Here is an 18,183-nt window from a genome sequence, read left to right as displayed (position 1 = left end):
ATAGATAGATAGATAGATAGATAGATAGATAGATAGATAGATAGATAGATAGATAGATAGATAGATAGATAGATAGATAGATAGATAGATAGATAGATGAGGATATAAGCTAGTGAGATGGAAATGAGAGCTGTTTTCTCCTGCTGCTGATTCAGGCAGAGAGCTGGGTTGGGCATGCTGTAGCTGAATCAGCAGGGTTTTGCTCCCCTGCAGCCTCCTGCTGGAGCTCTGGTCACATGATGAGGGAGAGAAAGCACTCTGCAGTATCAGTGCAGGACGGGATGGGTGAAGTGTGTGTGAGGGAGAGGAAAAGAGAGAGACAGAGGGAAACAGGGTCCTGCGCTCACCCGGGGTCTGAGGGCTGAGTCACAAACAGTGTCGGCACCCACCTTGCAGTGTATTAACTTCCCCTTTTAACCAGCATAGATTGAGCCCCCTGCAGGAGTGAGCTGCAAATAAGCCAAAACTGACATCTGTGACACAAGCTGTTACCCTTTTGGGACTGCTGGAAAATTCAAACACACTGACAGCTTTACACAGCGCCACGACGGTGTACACACAACTCTGTGCGTTATGCTAGCGCTGATGCTGCCTTAGTACTGTGTCTTCTTCTCTCAGGGCGGTGAGCACTGTTACTACCATGGCCAGGTGAGAGGGAACGATAACTCCCACGCAGCCTTATCTACCTGTAACGGTTTGCAGTAAGTGAACATCAGATTTTTATTTTTTTTTTGTGAAATCCTCGCCGCGCTCAGAATATCTCTGGATGTACTCATCTCTGCTGCTTAGCTCCTATTGACTCGGTATTGACTGGTGTGTCTCTCCCTTTTATTCTCCCTCTGCCTGGCAGTGGGATGTTTGACGATGGAGTCCATGTGTATCTAATTGAGCCCTTACAACAGAATCATTCAAGTGTAAGTTATTCCTTTAGCAGACACGCACACTGCGATCAAACAAACATCCTCACCTTGGATGGAAACACATGTTTTATGCTGTTACTCCTTTTTGTTCTCAGGCAAGGATATCCTACCAGGATCATCCTGTTTTCAAAGGAAACGGCCATTTCCTACATGGGATTAACATGACCTTATGTTTTTTTTTTTACATATGGCTATAGCAAAAGACAAATAATCTGCATTTTTATTGCATGTTAATCATCATAATTCCTATTTGTCAAGCCATAGTAGAAAGCTGGTTAAGGTTAGGGTGGTTTTCTAGTCCTGGATGACTATTCAGTGATGGCTCTGGCCCACACCAGTTCTTCCTGTTATGGTAAATGGCCTGTATTTGTATATAGCGCTTTACTTAGTCCCTAAGGACCCCAAAGCGCTTCACACTACATTCAGTCATCCACCCATTCACACACACATTCACACATTAGTGATGGCAAGCTACATTGTAGCCACAGCTGCCCTGGGGCGCACTGACAGAGGCGAGGCTGCTGGACACTGGCGCCACCGGGCCCTCTGACCAATAGTCATAATTATATCATAGTTATAGAGAAAGAGGAACTTTAGGTGCTAATGGGAATCTGTGGCCAAAAAAATCACGAGTGCTGGGATGTTTAGCGATTGCCAGCACTTGATGCTGGCAATCGCTTTTGATTGCGCAGTATCTGTTTTCTAGCATTGACGGTCTACATGTTTGTGCACTGCTAGAAATGTTCCTTTTCCTGCTACTACAAGTGGATTTGACTGCATTGTTGGTGGGAAAAATAGTTTCCCCCCTTTACATGCAAACATAAGTGCTCTTGTTCTTTATAAAACTGGAACACCTCGTGCTCTTGAAATCAGCAACTCAAGAGTACTCACTCTGATACATAACAGCAGCTAAACGTCAGAAAAGATGTGCAGCAGGCATTCAGCGCCAAACATTTTTATTTGTGTAATTATTTAGTCCTGCATTTACTTTTGTAAATCCTTGATAAATTATGTGTTTAAACTTATTTTTTTCATCTGCTCTGCCTGCTTGTACAAGTCACCCTCCCTTTTTTTTTCACCGATTTGTTTGCCTGACTCCTACAGGATACAGCTGCTAGGCCTCACAAACTAAGAAGAGCAGCCTCTTCTTTGTGGGATGATGATTCAGTGGAGCAGGGTAAGGTTTCGATGCTTGTCATTAGCCTTTTCACATAACTGTCTTTATCAGTCCTTCCCCTCTGACCAGCACCACACCTCTTTTGACTTCCTAAACCTGACATTATCATCCCTGTCTTCAGACACAAAGCAAGAACAGGAATGTCCAGATAGGCTGTCACCCCAGAAGAGACCTTTAGAACAAACTGGATTGGATTTTAGTGTTATAGTTGCCAAATGGACCAAATGTATATCACTTTCCTTGGATCACAAGCACTTGCCTCGCTGCCGTTTTGCCAAGTTCCCTGTCTTCACTCGTCTTTTTGCATTTCATAGGAAATTTTGAGACACGCTGTGGAAATTTCTGGGAAAATGTCACATGCATAACTGATTTCTTTCAAAACAAGGCTACAGGGATGTAAACACTTGAGTCTGTAGAGGTGTCACTCTTTCCTTGTGCTTATTTGCAGAGGAAGAGGAGGAGCAGCTCTTCTCCGAGCTGGATGAACTGTCCTGGCTGAGGCGCAGGAAAAAGCGAGCAGTAAGTCTCTGATCTCACCTCTCTCTGAAGTAATGCAATGACTTTAGTGCACTCACCCCGGCTGCGTTTCACAGTTTACAATAAAAACACCCACAGACGTTTACAAGGTTAGACCTGTGGTGATACTCCAAATTATACACTTGAAGCTGCCTGGTCATTGTTGTTTTGTTTTGCAGATGCCTCGCAGCGTATTTGAGGAGATGAAGTATTTAGAAGTCATGATTGTCAGTGACCACAGTATGGTGCGTAAAAATCTCTCCTTTTTTCCTCATTTGATGCTATGTGGCTGGTATTTTATCATGGACAAAAGGATACTCTTTAATATTCCAGACCTGGGCCGACTCCCTCCCAGAAGAGGGAGCAGCAAGCGCCACCGAACGTTACACACTGTACATCACTGTGTGCTATTTTTCCCTCCCCCTTTCTGTTTGCAGTTTAAACGACACAGGAACAAGCAGCACACGAGGAACTTTGCCAAGTCAGTAGTTAATCTTGTGGATAGTGTGAGTAAGCTTTTTACTTATCCTTTGAGCAAACTGGAGTGTGTGCTTTTTTTGGAAACCTCTTTTAGAATATCATCTGTAGAAGACCTACTAGAAGTTCGGCAACGTCTCCTACTGTACTTAATAACAGTTGACTTTTAATGTTTTGCCATCAGCAGGTCTAACTTCACTCAGCTACTATTATCACCAAATCAGCACCAACATACTGACAGTCTAGCCCAGGGGTGTCGAATTCCAGGCCTCGAGGGCCGGCCCTTGAGGCCTGGAGTTCTGCAGGTTTTAGATCTCACCCTGGGTCAACACAACTGAATCACATGACTAGTTCATTACCAGGCCTCTGGAGAACTTCCAGACATGTTGAGGAGGTAATTTAGACATTTAAATCAGCTGTGTTGGATCAACGGCACATCTGAAACCTGCAGGGCACCGGCCCTCGAGGTCTGGAGTTCGACACCTGCGGTCTAGCACATGACTTCTCTGGCATCACAAGCTGGATAAGATTTGATTTTGTTCAGTGCTCACTATCTGCAAAATGTTTAACATTTCATTCACCCTCGTGTCTAATTTGCATTTGATGCTTAAACTACAATGGTAAACCTTGTCACAGGACTAAAATGCACAACTCCAGGCAGACAAAATAATGCAAAGCAAACCTTTTATTTTGTTGACGTCGTAGATCAATAACTAAAACAAGGAAACCACAGAGAACCGGGGTAAACAGCAAGCACACATCCAGGGAAGACAAAGACTAATTGGAAGAAAGGCAGTATACAGTCACTAGACACTTTGTTAGGTACAGCCGTTCAATAGCTGCTCATTAGCCCAACCATTGAATCGGCCAATCACATGGCAGCAACTCAGTGTATGGAGGCATGTAGAGGTGTCAAGATGACCTGCGGAAACTTACATTGACTGTCAGAATGGGGAAACGGGTTATTTAAGTGACAGTGCTGCTAAAACTTTGGCACGTTTGGGATGCAATGGAAGAGTCACATCATTATTGTGCAGCTGACAAATCTGCAACAACTGAGGGAGGCTGTCACATCAATATGGACCTGATTTGCTGAGGAATGTTTCCAGCATCTAGTTGAATCTATGCCCGGAGAATTAAACATTTAAATGCAGTTTGTAGTGAGTGTATATAAACAACCTGAGGGCAAACTGGGAGCAGGAGAGAAATGAAACATGGGTGAAGGTACAAGATAATCACAGGGGAGGAAGTAAAAGTCAAAGCAAGACACAAGAGACAACTGACAGAGTAAAACAGGAAATAACTCAAAAGATAAATACTAAACACAGACAAGAAACTCACTCTGGTTAGTCTTGAGCTACAATACCTCAAGACAGCAACTGGAATACAAGGAAGCATAAAAAACGTACACATTTGACTAGAACAGGCTTCTGTTTTCATTTTATCTAAGCGTAAAAAACATATCTTCAGTAATACTGCAAAGGATCAAATCAGGAATCCAAAACTCATCATGCCACAGATAAGAATCAAAACTTCAAACACTAGAATAACAGAGAAAGCAAAACAGACACCCAAACTCAGATAGATAACTAAGAATTCAAAACTCCAAAAATAACTGGCAAACATCATAGCTAAACATCAGTGTTATCCTTGTCTGTCTGTGTTCTTTGTATGTGTGTAAACACTCCCCTGTATTCCTCCCCGCTCCCATTATTCTACATCCGTCCTCCGCTTCCTTTGCTGTCGCTCTCTGCCTCTATCTCACACGTTTTGTTGTGTTTTTTTTCCTTTACTGCTTCCATTCATTGCTTCCGACGGCAGATCTTCAAAGAGCAACTCCATACACGTGTGGTGCTTGTTGCGGTGGAGATTTGGACAGACAGGGATCACATCCCCATAAGTGTGAAGCCGCTGGAACTGCTGCGTGATTTCTCCAAGTACCGGCAGCAAAGCATCAAGCACCATGCCGATTCTGTGCAGCTACTCTCGTAAGTTCACCCTTCGGGGGCTGAACAGATCGTTTGGGATGGTCTCTGTTGTTCTGGTTTTGCTCTGATGGAAGTACGCTTTGTTTGCCTGCCTGTAACTAAAGCAGCACTGCTGTGTTCTTACCTGCTTTGTGCTATTTATATCTTCCGTCTTATTCTTCATCTCCATCATTCTTGCAGAAACGCCACCTTCCACTACCGCAGAAGCAGCACTGCGTACTTTGGAGGCATGTGTTCTGTGAGCCGTGGAGTAGGCGTCAATGAGGTCAGATTTACTGTGACACATCCAGCATTGCTCTGTGGACGTATCGCAGTGTGATTATGCGGTGAATAATATGTTGTCACTGTTGTGCCAACAGTACGGCACCACCTCGTCCATGGTAGTGTCTCTTTCCCAGAGCCTGGCACAGAACCTGGGCATCCAGTGGGATCCGGCATCCAAGAGAAGTAAACATGAAACACTTTTTCTTAACACACAGCTGCTATAAGCACGATAGGCATGGCAGGCTAAAGTCACAAAGTTCATGGCACATAGTAAATAATAGTTTTTATGTAGCGGTCTCAAAAATGCACCTGTCAGTTATGATACATTTGGTGTTTTATTGAAGACCCTGTGATCCCTACACTGGTTTCAGATGCCTCTCTAACATTATCCAGCTTTGCTTGAATTAAGGTCAGGATGGGAACATTTTTCACTCTTAAAACAGACATACACACAAAACTGAAATGCTTTTGCTGCACGGCTAAAGTTGTTTGTAAAGTAGAGAAAATGTTTTGAAGTCAGGTGTTTAAATGCACTTTATTTAAGACTGCTAACTGGATGTAACCTCACATCTGGAAATTGGAGAAGTAGCAGAAATGTAGGTGTTTTTCTTTCTCGAAATTGTATTTTTAGTACTTTGAGCACCACAAATACTTCTGCTCTCAACTCTTTAGGTCTAAGAAGGAAGTGTTTTGTGTTAAGTGAACTTTCACATTTCACTATTCTGTTACTATTGGCATTTAACTGTTTAAATACAGGATACAATGCATTTTTTTGAAAGTCTTGACTGATATTTTAGATGTCATTCACAGGCCTCCTCTAAAACAAAAAGTCTCTTTGCAACCCTGTTGCCAGAAGTCACCGTCGGTGGACTGACTGTATTTGAGAAAAGTAGACCAGAAAATGTCCGAGAAAGAATTTATGCCATCAGATTTGAGATCGCCATGCTTAATGAGGCAGCTGCCAGGTTAGAAACTACAAGCTGGAAAAAATGCTAGCCATCAGCAAAAGTCTATTTGTGGCCCCAAAGCTGCCAAGGAGAATGTCAGTGTAAAATAAAGTGAAAGGATTCTTCATTATTCAGCAGAAAGCTGGATATCAGGAGTTAAATCCACGGATTAAGACTGCTTTTCTTTGAAATTACAAAAAAAAATAAAAAATTATGCTAACATGCTTACTTTGTCTACTCTAAGTCTTTATTTAAAATGAAAGTTGTGGATGCTATCTTTTCTTACTCTGTCCGTTCCTCTTTCTCTGGTGTTTCTACACTTTCTGCCCTGTTTTGCAGAGGAATGCGGCTGTACTAGCCAGTGGGCTGGCTGCATAATGGAGGATACTGGGTAAGATCCAACATACCCCCGAGAAACACGCATACACAGTCATTCATTCACATGGCGGAGCAATTACAAATGCTCGTTTGTGTGCACTCAGTAATGTAGTAATCAGTACTCGTTCAGCTTTTTTCCTTGTTGCTTGTTATTAACTAACTCTGAGCGACTGTTTAATACAGTTACACAGTTTTTAACCACCTAGTCAGTCAGTACACAAGTAAGAAAATGAATAAGTTGCACCTACTGTAATTTTGGCATGCTGTTTTGTGAATAATAAGCAACTCTTTTAGCTAAAGTAGGATTGGGTATATAAAAGGTAGCTGTAGTCACCAGGGTGTCCCCCATTGGTTAGTTATGTTCCTAGAGAGGATTGTGCCGTCACCATCTTGTTGTTTTGAAACTGGACAGGATGAGCAAAAGTGGCTCTGACTCAAAAACTGAGGGACAAAGCATGCTGTTACGATAGTGACTGGTCAGTGACCAGAAGCATACCCAGCTTTATCATTCTACACGCCTCTATTTGACACCACAATTTAAATCATGTTGTATTCAATTTAACTTGAAACTTGCAACTGAGAACATAAACACACTTCCATTGGTCAAAATTTCAGGTTATTATTTCAAGATTTTAAACGTAATGATACGTTTTAGTCAGTAAGCTGAAATTTTGAGATATCTAATGAAAATTCACTTTTGGCAAATTTGCATGCATTCAGATTACTTGAAGTCAACATTTTTGGCATATTCTTTTGACTGTATCCTGTTTGGTTGGACAAACTTATAAATATCATTGTCTTCTCTCTGCAGAGTCCAACACCCACAAAAATTCTCCAAATGCAGCATCTCAGACTACAAGGAGTTCCTCCTGAAAGGTGGAGGTTCTTGTTTGTTCAACAGGCCAACCAAGGTTAGTCGCCCCTTCTCTCAACATGTCAAACTTTTACGCACACGTGCTCCTTTTACACCGTCTTGTCCTCTCCTGACAGCTGTTCGAGGCAGCAAATTGTGGGAATGGATTTGTAGAACTGGGAGAGGAGTGCGACTGCGGACTGAGAACAGTGAGGGTCTTTTTACTTCATCACGTCACGCACGCCCATTTGCCATCTTCTCTTTGTTCAGATGCTTGAAGCTCGTTTCCCTTTGTTTTCAGGACTGCCAAAAGGAATGCTGCAAGAAGTGCTCCCTCGCCAATGGGGCACACTGCAGCGACGGACCATGCTGCAATAAAACATGCTTGGTACAAGCTTGGTTCTTTCTTTTTAAAGCTCTGAAAAACTAGTAGTTGATTTCTGAAATCTAACGCTGTTTTATTCTCCTTTTCTTGCCAGTTCTACCCACGAGGTTACAGCTGCCGCTATGCTGTGAACGACTGTGACATCTCAGAGACCTGCTCTGGGGACTCGGGACAGGTTGAGCTTATGGTTTATTTAGCTTTAAATAGCTTTAATTAGTTCATTTTTTTGCACGTTGAACACAAATTTGGCTGTTAAAAAAGAAAGGTTGTTCTCTTTGTGATTTTTACAGTGCCCGCCAAACCTTCATAAACAAGATGGTTACACCTGCCAGGTAAACCAGGTAAGAAATGGGTATTTACAAAAATATAAATGCCAACGTGTGCTCAAAGTTTTCTGATTTTTTTATTAATCTCTATCTAAAGGGTCGCTGTTACAGTGGAGAGTGTAAGACCAGAGAGAACCAGTGTAAATACATCTGGGGATCAAGTAAGGTTTAATGCTTCTCAGGTTAATTTGAGCACGGGTTCTGCACAAGGAGAGGCAGCGTGCAGCTCATCGCCCCTCTTTTTGTTTTAGAGGCTGGAGGCTCGGAGAAGTTCTGCTATGAGAAGCTGAACACGGAGGGGACAGAGAAGGGCAACTGTGGAAAAGATGGAGAAAAATGGATCCAGTGTAGCAAACAGTGAGCACAAAATAATAACACTGTCGCACATTCATTGAATAATAAAGTGCCTGAAAGCATATTTTGAACTTTTCTAAACTGATCGGCCAACATTTACACCCATTTTGTGCACCAAGCAGCCAGCTGTGCATAGGTGAGAAAGTTTTACTGTTAAGATCCTTTAGGATCCCCAAATTTTTGTTGTGGTATTCCAAAGATATGTTGTACAAGTTAATCCTGTTATGTGGAATTTCAGCATCAGGTTTCTCAGTTGTTGTTGTTTTACAGCCATCCAACAGAGGGCGCCAAAGGACCCTGTTTAAAATGGATAATTGCCATCAAATGCCAGGAATGTATTTTTACCAATCAGATCAATTACTAAAAACAGATTCCAGGGAAACCACCTCAGCACACATGTCTTCAGTCTTCCTGGCTTTTCTCTTTAACTGGGATGTGGTGGTAAAAGTCAAGTCAGTTTACACTGCCCAGCCAAAAAAAGCTGAAGCCTGAAATATTTAACTGGACTGCCTTTAGCTTCGATGACAGCACGCATTTGCAGTGGCGTCGTTTCAAAAAGCTCATGCAGTTTCACAATATGTATTCTCGTCCAGAGTGGCATTTATTTTTTAACAAGACTGATGTCGGCGGAATCAGAACGTCTTCTCCGGCACATTCCTAATAAGGCAATATTCCCAATAACAGTTAAAGTCAGTTAAGTATGGGTTGGCCAACCCACATGTGAAAATGATGCCTCATGCTCCTTGAACCATTTATTCATAGTCCGAACCTGATAAATCGTAGCATTGCTATCTTGGAACATGAATGTGCTATCAGGGAAGAAAAACATCCACTAGTATATTCAGGTAGTCAGCTGACCTTATTTTAGGCCACATGACACTGTAGAACCAACGGAAGCAGCCGGAGATTGTAAAATTGCCTCTGCAGGCTTGTACACTAGGCGCTCGGCATGATGGGTCCATCGTTTCATCCACCCCTTTTTTGACTTCGTTCCTCCTTCCAGGTTTTACACAATGACATTTCTTTTTTTGTTTTCGTTTTTCTTTGCTGGAGATAACAGAAGGCTTAAAACTTTCCTTTTTGCGTATAGTTAAGGCTGGATCAGGTGATTCTGAACCACTCCTTGGGTATGCTGCAGTAATCTTAGACTGCTGGGAGAGTCCCATGTCCTTCACTCACTTTCTTTTTCAGTTTCCATGTGTTTATAGAAGGATATTGCATTTAATTATTAGTAATTCATTTTAAATTCTAGCTCTCCCATAGTGTGCCTTTTGTCCTAACTCCCTCTGCTCTCACTTTCCCCTCACACCCATGGCATGGATCCAAGTCGCCCACGCATTCTTGTGGGCCTACTTGTGGTTTCTACTGGAGGTTTCTTCCCGTTAAAAGGGATTTTTTCCTTCCAACTGTCACCAAGTGCTTGCTCATAGGGTGTTGTCTCATTGTTGGGGTTTCTCTGTAGTTCTGTGGGGTCTCTAACAATATAAAGGTGACAGTAGAACAGACCAATAACCTTCTGAAACAAACTAAAATCTTTTCCACAATCACGGGAAATGTTTTGTGATGTGGTTGTTTGTTCACTGCATCAGTTAGGGTTAATTAAATGACATGTTGCCAGCTGCATTAAGTAATCACTGCAGTAATTATCCAATGAAAGGCTTATACTTAATAGCTTAGTTAAATCCAGGTGGCGACTTCTTTTTGGCCAGGCAGTGTATTTGTAAAACATGTTTAAAGGTAAGCAGTGTGACTTTAAAATTGCACTTAATATTAAAGACCAAACATCGACTGCAACAGATCAAATGAAAGTTATCAGTACGAGGTTTCAGATCTTTACAGATGTCGCTTTGAACCAAACTAATAGATCTTTTTGGTGCATTTTGGTAATTGGTGGTGCAGAGGTGAACATTACATTGTTAGACAGGTGGAAGAGTGTTATCTGTACACATTTTTGGTTGCTTATCTCTCTCTTTTACAGTGACGTGTTCTGTGGTTTCCTTTTGTGTACCAATGTCGGGCGTGTCCCTCGCATTGGAAGCATGAAAGGAGACAGTACCCCCACCTCCTTCAACCACCAAGGGAACGTCATACAGTGCACGTAAACACATTTACTTTAATATAATGCCTGGGGCCTGGGGGCTCTTTACCCATGTGGGAAATAAATAGAAAAACTCTGTAGTAAATTTGGGGGATTTTTTGTGTCGCAATGGGCCATTTTCTCATAAAACGCAAGCTGTTACTAGAAGTTTTTCTATTTCTTTCTAAAAATGGGTGCCTACAGGCAGTGTTTCTTCTGTAGCTTTATTTTTTGGGAGACTTCAACACTCCTCACCTCTACTCCATCCTTCTCCTCAGGGGTGCCCACGTCCTTTTGGATGATGAAACTGATTTAGGCTACGTGGAGGATGGGACTCCCTGTGGGCCGTCAATGATGTGCCTTGACCGCAAGTGTCTGCCCATCCAGTCACTTAACATGAGCACCTGCCCCATTGGACCTAACGGACATGTGTGCTCGGGCCATGGGGTGAGTATTTGTACACACTTACCTACACCTACTCTTTGCTCACTGGCAAATTGAGAGGGTGTTCGCTCATTTTTAGAAGATTAGCAAGCATGGACTGCGTGTAGTATTTGTTTGTAAGGGCTGCAGAACGTTTCCAACACCTTTGATGAAAAGGGTGCTTACTGAGTCATGGATAAAGGCTGTTTATGCTCTAACTTAGAGTTTCTGTTGAGCAAACACCAGTATTTGCTCTTTGTTTATTAAATCTCACTCTGGAGGGATGAGGAGAAATAAGGAGGCTCATTGCATTTCAAATGCCCAGGGTTGTTGATTTTCTTTTTCTCAGTAGAAAAAGTCAAACAAAAGCCTCAAGCTTAAGGGAAATATGCAACTGGCAATCCTTTATTCAGGTGTCAACACAAACTGGAAACTGGGGAAAACCTCTACCCTTCTACGGAAATGTCAAATACCTCTTATACCAGTAAGCCAAACTGGCTTTATTTAGATTTTTTTAAGAAGAGGTTGCAGAATAAAGCTCTTTTAATTCTGTATTTAAATAAAAATAAATAAAATACTTCTCTTCATCCATCTATCCATTTTCTTAACAGCTTATGCAATTCAGGGTCATTCAGGGTTGTAGTCGAGTCTATCCCAGCTGTCTTTTCAAACTCTAAATGTGCTTCCTTTCTGAGTGGCCCGGCACGTGCAGCATCATTTCTCAGCTGATGTGGTAGAAATTGCCACAATTAAAAATATGTAAATACATAATAATCAAAAATCGTAATCTTTTCTGCAGGAAATACAATGCTTTATATTTCCTGAATTAAATGCAACTCAAATTGTTTTTGAAAATATTATTTTGACGATAAAATAAACACACAGACACAAAACAATAATAATAGCTTGATTTGCTCTATACTGCATTGAGACGTGCATCTTCCCAGAAATGTAACTTCCTATGGTTACAATATGTGATTATGATTCCAATAATAGCATTTTGCTATTAATTACTAATGCAGTAGCTACTATTTTTCCAAATTCAAAATGTTCCATGTAGCCATTGTTCAGTATTTATTATCTTAGAGTCCAACATGATTGGATGAGTTTCACTTGAGACGAAGTAATGCAGACACACCAGTGCACAAGTATAAATGCAAAGCGTTAACTAACTGCAGCGTTAGGTTCTTCAGGGATTTAGTTCAGCACTATAAATGAAGCTTAAGATGTTTCTTAAAGAAGTTTTTTTCCCAAGCGAGTTCTCCTCAGGGGGCTATAGCTGCCTGGGAAATTACACGTCGGTTGATTGATTTTCTTCAAGAGTCCCAGTAAGCCAGTCAGCCGAAAACCAGCTTGCCTAAATTAAATACATTTTTTACACCATCCTGCACTTTTCTCGCTGTGATGCTTTTCTGTGATGCTCACACCAGCTTGGATTACTGGAGCTGAATAAAACAGAGCTATTGTGTTTTTTCTATCATACATCAAAACCTATGCCAGATTTTTTTGTATAATGTTGGGGAAAAATGGAAGAGAAAAAGTTCCTTGAGGGGAATTTAAAAAAACTCCATCTTTCATTCTGTTTACCTCTGTATGTCTGCTGTGCACAGGTATGCAACAATGAAGCCACATGCACCTGTGACACCACCTGGGCCGGGACAGACTGTAGCATGCCTGACCCGCCTAAAGAGCCCGATGTCACTCCAGAAGAAGAACCCAAGGGTCGGTTTCCAACCTTTCTACTCCCGCCATCCGCCATCCAAAAATGAATATATCCACCCTTTTTAATTTAGCCCAGATTCACATTGATCGTATGTTTAATGTAAATGTTATTACAGTGTCGCTCTCAGTCGCACTGCTAGATCTGAGTCAGTCGCACATTCCTGAGTTTCACAGGTCTACTGGGGAACATAAAGGCTTTGATTGTAGGAGAATGTAAAAGCAGTGTAAGATTTGTTTGCTCTGATTCTGAAGATGATGCTTTGACCACAGGGGGAGGGGCTTACGGGGCAGTGGTCACTTCATCCATGACTCTGAAGCAGAAGCCTGCTATTTGTTTTTGACAGGGTGGTAATAATGCTCCTTTTCCCCTCTGCACAGTGAGCGTGGCCACTAACAGGCTGATAGGGGCAGTAGCAGGGACCATTCTGGCCCTGGGGGTGATTTTTGGAGGCACAGGGTGGGGAATAGAGTAAGCATCTTTAACCCTTTCACAGCTCTTCCTCTCATAGTGGTGCCTCAGTGTGCGGGCGGTCTCGTGAGCCGGCCTGAGCCCGTGTGTGCGTCCCGGTGGCTTTGTGTTTTCTTGTGTGTTGGTGATGACCATATAATTGTCATGTGATTGGATGTTTTCAGTGTCGTGTGATTGATTGATGGTTCTCCCCTCCCTCCCTCCCTCCTTCCTCTCCTTCTCCTGTCACTTCCTGTCGTTCCCCATTACTACAAGCCTCTTTCTTCATCCTCCCTCTTCCCTCCCTACTTCCTCTCCTTTCTCTTATTCTTAGTCGTTATGTGGTTGCTCCTGTGATCCTCTCCTTTCTGGGGCATGTGGGGCATTTAGATGAAAACAGTCCTGAGAAGTGTCCAGTTAGTGACCTGGCTTGTCAGTCAGTGGTAGGCTGTGTGGTGACTGGGACCCCTAAAAACATTTTGTACTGCTCACACTGCAGATCACACGTACATGTCACCTGTAAACCTTTACAGTGATGGATACCCAGGGTCTACACAACCTTAACAGACAAACCACTGATAATCGCTACCTCAACTGACACCAGATAAACTTAAATATTTCCAGGGCGTTTGCTTGATTACATTCTCTTTATAACACTAAAAGGGGGTTGAAAAGCATGCAAAAAAATGCATTCTCAAACTCAGTCATTTTATTGTAATAGTATACTTATGGTATGTTTTCTGTTCCATGTGAAATCATCATTGTATAGCTAAATGTTATTAATACAGTAAATGAGTATAGGAACTCATGTCTTTTTCCCCATAACCCTTTACAGGTCCTAGTGCCACCAATCTAATAATAGGCTCCATCGCCGGAGCCATCCTTGTGGCTGCCATAGTGCTGGGGGGGACTGGATGGGGCTTTAAGTAAGCAACACGCCGCATGCCTCTCCTGCTCTAACTCTAGCATCCCTGCTGCTTCTAGACACCAGGGTTTGAGCTCCTGCTACAGAATACAGCATCCCAGGGTGGACATGTTACACTTACTACACTTAGGCTCACACTGACGAGGAGACATGCAGAACACATATGGGTGTGGAAGGCGTTCAGGTGTTTGATACTGTATGAGTAAATTTGACTTTGGGAAACGCTGGGGGTGTCTGTGCATCTGTAGCAGAACCTCAAACTGATTAGACGGGCAGAGTTCAATGTTTGACATGCATTTCATAGTAAAGTACAGAGGGGACAGAATACTTTATAACAGCTAAGTGGTTAAAAAAGTTTGTTTGTACTTGTATTACAGAAATTACTCCCCTTTAAAATCTTAAACTAGGCCATTCAGTGTCACTCTATGGCTAGGAAATCTACCCACCGCTGATTAGCCTGCTGTCTTGAGCAACAGGGGTGTTACGCATCCTAATCTAAACAGACCTAAGGACTAAATAATAAATATGGTCCTACAGCCACTAAAGCATGCCAGATAGCATCATGGTTGTCACTAAAACAGCAAAAAAAAAACAAAAAAAGAGAAAGAAAATAGAATAAGAAACCAAACATTTCTGCATGTTGACTTGTTGATTTGGAGGAGGTCAGTTCATTGCACAAAGGCTGAGACAAACCCTGAGCAATTTGGTCCGAGGGTTGTCGTGCTCTCATCACTTCCATGATGTTTTTTTCTCACTCCGTCGCTCTTTGAGGCCGAGGCTTTAAATGGAGTTATGAGAACAACACACACAGACACACAGAGAGAGAGAAGCCAGGACCTTTTTGTTGTCTGCAGCCTTTGTGCCATGGCTGGCCACACCCACCTGGATGGCTGAGCTCCGCCATAGAGCAGAGCAGGACTCTCGGACCCGCCCACACCAGCTGCCATTGCTGCCTGCTTCGCAGACCCGGTACAGACACGGCGCATTGCACTGCATGAACCACGCACAGCAATAGTGCCACCTTCAACTGGCCGACTATTGGAACAGGTGCATGACAGAGTGATAGAAGCCCCACAGCAAGCCACAGTACGGGGAGGTTATGCATCACTCCTGTTGTTGTACTCATTGTTGTCCCACTGTTGTGGTAGTAGTTACTGTTGCTGCTGCCGCCGCTGTGATCGTTATTTCTGTGCTCGTCTCCTCTTTCCTCCTCTCCGCTGTAGAGTACACGTTATGTTAGCTCTTTCCTCCCAGATGGTTGTTTTGAGTGGAACTAATGTGTTTCCCATCAATACCGGTAATGACACGTGTCTCCTACACTTCACCTTGTAAACTGATGTTGCACGAAGGAGCCGATCAGCACATCTGCAAGAAGGCAACAGAGTATATTTATATTCGTAACACCTTAAAAATGATGTAATATGGCTTAGACTTGATTGTTCTTTGATTTCAAAAATTAAACATATTTATTTATTTCAGATCTGGCCAGTACTACAAAAACTGTAAAGCAGATGTGATGTTTTCTCATCGCTGACACTGTAGACCTCAGGTTTGTGACTGTAAATACCTCTGACTGTCTCTTTGCAGTCAAGGCTGAGCGGGCCAACATGGACCAGCCTGTCCTCACTTCAGTGTCCTCGGCGTTTGATCCTGAAGCCCTCAAAAAGTGCACATTTGGAACATTTTCATCAGGCACACTTACACTGTGTCTAAAATCCCATACTATGTATCACTTAAACAGTAGGATTTAAACCTTAGGATACATTCCAGTGCCTTTGCTGAAATTTTATTAACAGCAGAGTGAAAGCATGTATTTAAACACTCAAGTTCAAGAGTTATCAATGTTAGATTTCAGCTCACTGTCCCGCTTACCCAAAATAGTATGTACCTCGCATGCTATTGGATACATACTGAGAATGTGTTATACCAAACAATCCTCACGTACTACTACTACTACTACTAAAAAGTACGTAAGTATGGGATTTTGCTCACAGCCTTACATAATAAACTGCAACTAACAGCATTTCCTTAAGAGAGCGTGGTTGCTTGTCCAGGTTGCACTAGCTCCGTTGCATATATAATTATAGCAGATGCTGACTTCTTTTTCTTATCTCCTCATCAAGAAATGTGAAGAAACGGCGGTATGACCCCAATGCCACAGCCATTTAACCCAAGGAGAAGATGGCAATCACACAGGGACTGCTCCAAGGCTTCCTTAGTTGGCTACCTGACAGCTGGACTGCACTTACTGCTGCTGATTCTTTGGCATTAGATTTACTTGAAAAAGACATAGTGGACATTTTAACAAATTTCCATCGTAGTGACATTATAAATGCAGCCTTTTTCAACTACACCTCACCCACGCCCCTCCACCCTGATCTCCAGAGTGACAGAGCTCCTCGTTCCATCCTTTAGTGCCAGTGCACAGGCGTTCAGGCGGAATCCACACCACTTTCTCACCTGGCATGAATAAAATCGAAACAAAACCTGCTGCTTGCTGGCCCGCCCGACCCCCACCCAACCCGCCCGCGCCCGGCATGAAGAGCCCTCTCTGCGGGGCTCTGCATGGCTACCAAAGCTATGAATATACCGCAAAAATAAAAAAGAAGAAAAAAGAAAACACAGAAAGAGGAGTAAAAATGCGCAGGAGAGAGCCTCATTAGAAACCAAACCCAGTGACAAGCCTGTTGAAGCTCCTGTTGAAGCAGAACTTCATGTGAGGACCTATAAGGGCAATGCAGGCCATGTAGTGAATGCGCACACACACACACATACACACATGCACACACCACTGTACATATTTAAGGAGTTCAGGGTTGGAAATGACAGCATATTTTCCAAGGACATCAAATGCTTTTGTTTTTTATCTTAACATCTTGTATAGCGGGTGTTTTTGGTAATGTTATTAAAATAAAAAACAAACAAACTGAGACTAGGATTTGGGCCAAAATGGTTAGAGAAGAAAATCTAAAGTCAGATTTGAGGACAGAGAGAGAAAGCTGTGGTGTCGAGGAGAAGCGCGTCATTTCCGGAGAGATTCAGACTGTGATCCGATTTAGCCCCCTGTTTTTGAAGTATCTTCAACACTGACTCAAAAGCCAAAGAACCAATCACCCGAACATGTGGATGTTGTTGCACACGGAGCACTTTCCCCTCTGTCTGCAGCCAGTGGTGCCTCTCATGCTGAGGGCATGAAGTCTGTCCATGCAGGCGCTCACGTGTCCGGCCAGGTCTCACTTAACAGTCCTCATCAACACCCACTATACTGGCTTAAGCCTTTTTGCTCTCATAAACTCTTAGTGGAAATCAAGTTCAGCTCTACAGGTAATGCTGCATGCAAATCACTATAGTGGGCTTATAATTCTATATGGGAGTCCCCAAAATCTGCAAGGAAAATATGCTACAAAAGATAGGTGCATGTCGACAATAAAAAACATTTAACTTTTATTTACTATGCAAAGAAAGATATTGCACAAAAGTATGGGTAATAGTGATATCGGTGTAGACATGGTTTTACAAAAGGAAAAAAAAAAAAACAACCTCTGCTAATCAGCTAATCTTTTGTATTTGGCCACTCCTATGTCTCCTTTCATTTCGCTTCAGTGTACTCAACCTGTGGATGGACAAGTAAAGAAATCATCAAAATAACTGAATTAGTATTTCAGAGGATAAGAGAGAGAGCACCCTTTTACATTTGTGGAACTGAAAATCATTTTTGTGTGTTTTTCATCCAGACAGATATTTTTAATCACACACACACACACATACACACTTATACACACACACACACACACTCTGTATGGTGCCTGTACATATCGAGGCCTGAACAGTTTCCTTGTGCAGGGCTATTATTTCCAGTCCAGCTGATTGTCGGTGTATTCCAGGTGCTGCCATAGCACTGGCATCGTTGTAATCCTCCATGTTAATCATTGTCTGGTGTCCCTCTCTCACTGCATTATGTACAGTTGGACTGATTAATAAACTACGGACAAATTTTATCCAA

General features: G+C 42.5%; 1 protein-coding gene across 4 annotated transcripts in view; it reads left to right on the top strand.

The window, feature by feature from the left end:
- The window catches only part of adam23b (ADAM metallopeptidase domain 23b), a 22,712-nt gene extending 4,884 nt beyond the window's left edge, over positions 1–17,828 (top strand). Inside the window, exons 5-26 of one of the 4 annotated variants that reach the window (XR_311465.1) lie at positions 619–701; positions 851–914; positions 2,025–2,097; positions 2,546–2,616; positions 2,793–2,858; positions 3,051–3,119; positions 4,912–5,078; positions 5,259–5,343; positions 5,438–5,525; positions 6,629–6,680; positions 7,479–7,578; positions 7,658–7,729; positions 7,822–7,908; positions 8,000–8,080; positions 8,196–8,246; positions 8,329–8,392; positions 8,483–8,588; positions 10,564–10,683; positions 10,941–11,109; positions 12,696–12,807; positions 14,091–15,149; positions 16,304–17,828. Coding sequence is in view for 3 of the 4 variants with exons in the window: in XM_013908383.1 (XP_013763837.1) it covers positions 619–701; positions 851–914; positions 2,025–2,097; positions 2,546–2,616; positions 2,793–2,858; positions 3,051–3,119; positions 4,912–5,078; positions 5,259–5,343; positions 5,438–5,525; positions 6,629–6,680; positions 7,479–7,578; positions 7,658–7,729; positions 7,822–7,908; positions 8,000–8,080; positions 8,196–8,246; positions 8,329–8,392; positions 8,483–8,588; positions 10,564–10,683; positions 10,941–11,109; positions 12,696–12,807; positions 14,091–14,181; positions 16,304–16,349 (1,917 nt within the window). In the remaining variant the exon portion in view is untranslated. Of the gene's footprint in view, positions 1–618; positions 702–850; positions 915–2,024; positions 2,098–2,545; positions 2,617–2,792; positions 2,859–3,050; positions 3,120–4,911; positions 5,079–5,258; positions 5,344–5,437; positions 5,526–6,628; positions 6,681–7,478; positions 7,579–7,657; positions 7,730–7,821; positions 7,909–7,999; positions 8,081–8,195; positions 8,247–8,328; positions 8,393–8,482; positions 8,589–10,563; positions 10,684–10,940; positions 11,110–12,695; positions 12,808–13,185; positions 13,277–14,090; positions 15,150–16,303 lie in introns of all 4 variants that reach the window. The other 3 variants (XM_013908383.1, XM_005723523.1, XM_013908384.1) reach the window with 3 other exon arrangements.
- Positions 17,829–18,183: the final 355 nt, after the last annotated feature.

The sequence above is a fragment of the Pundamilia nyererei genome, unplaced genomic scaffold (genome assembly GCF_000239375.1).
Source record: "Pundamilia nyererei isolate P.nyererei 1_Seehausen unplaced genomic scaffold, PunNye1.0 scaffold00009, whole genome shotgun sequence".
In the NCBI taxonomy this organism is placed as follows: domain Eukaryota; kingdom Metazoa; phylum Chordata; class Actinopteri; order Cichliformes; family Cichlidae; genus Pundamilia; species Pundamilia nyererei.
This window is presented reverse-complemented; position numbering and strand designations above follow the sequence as displayed.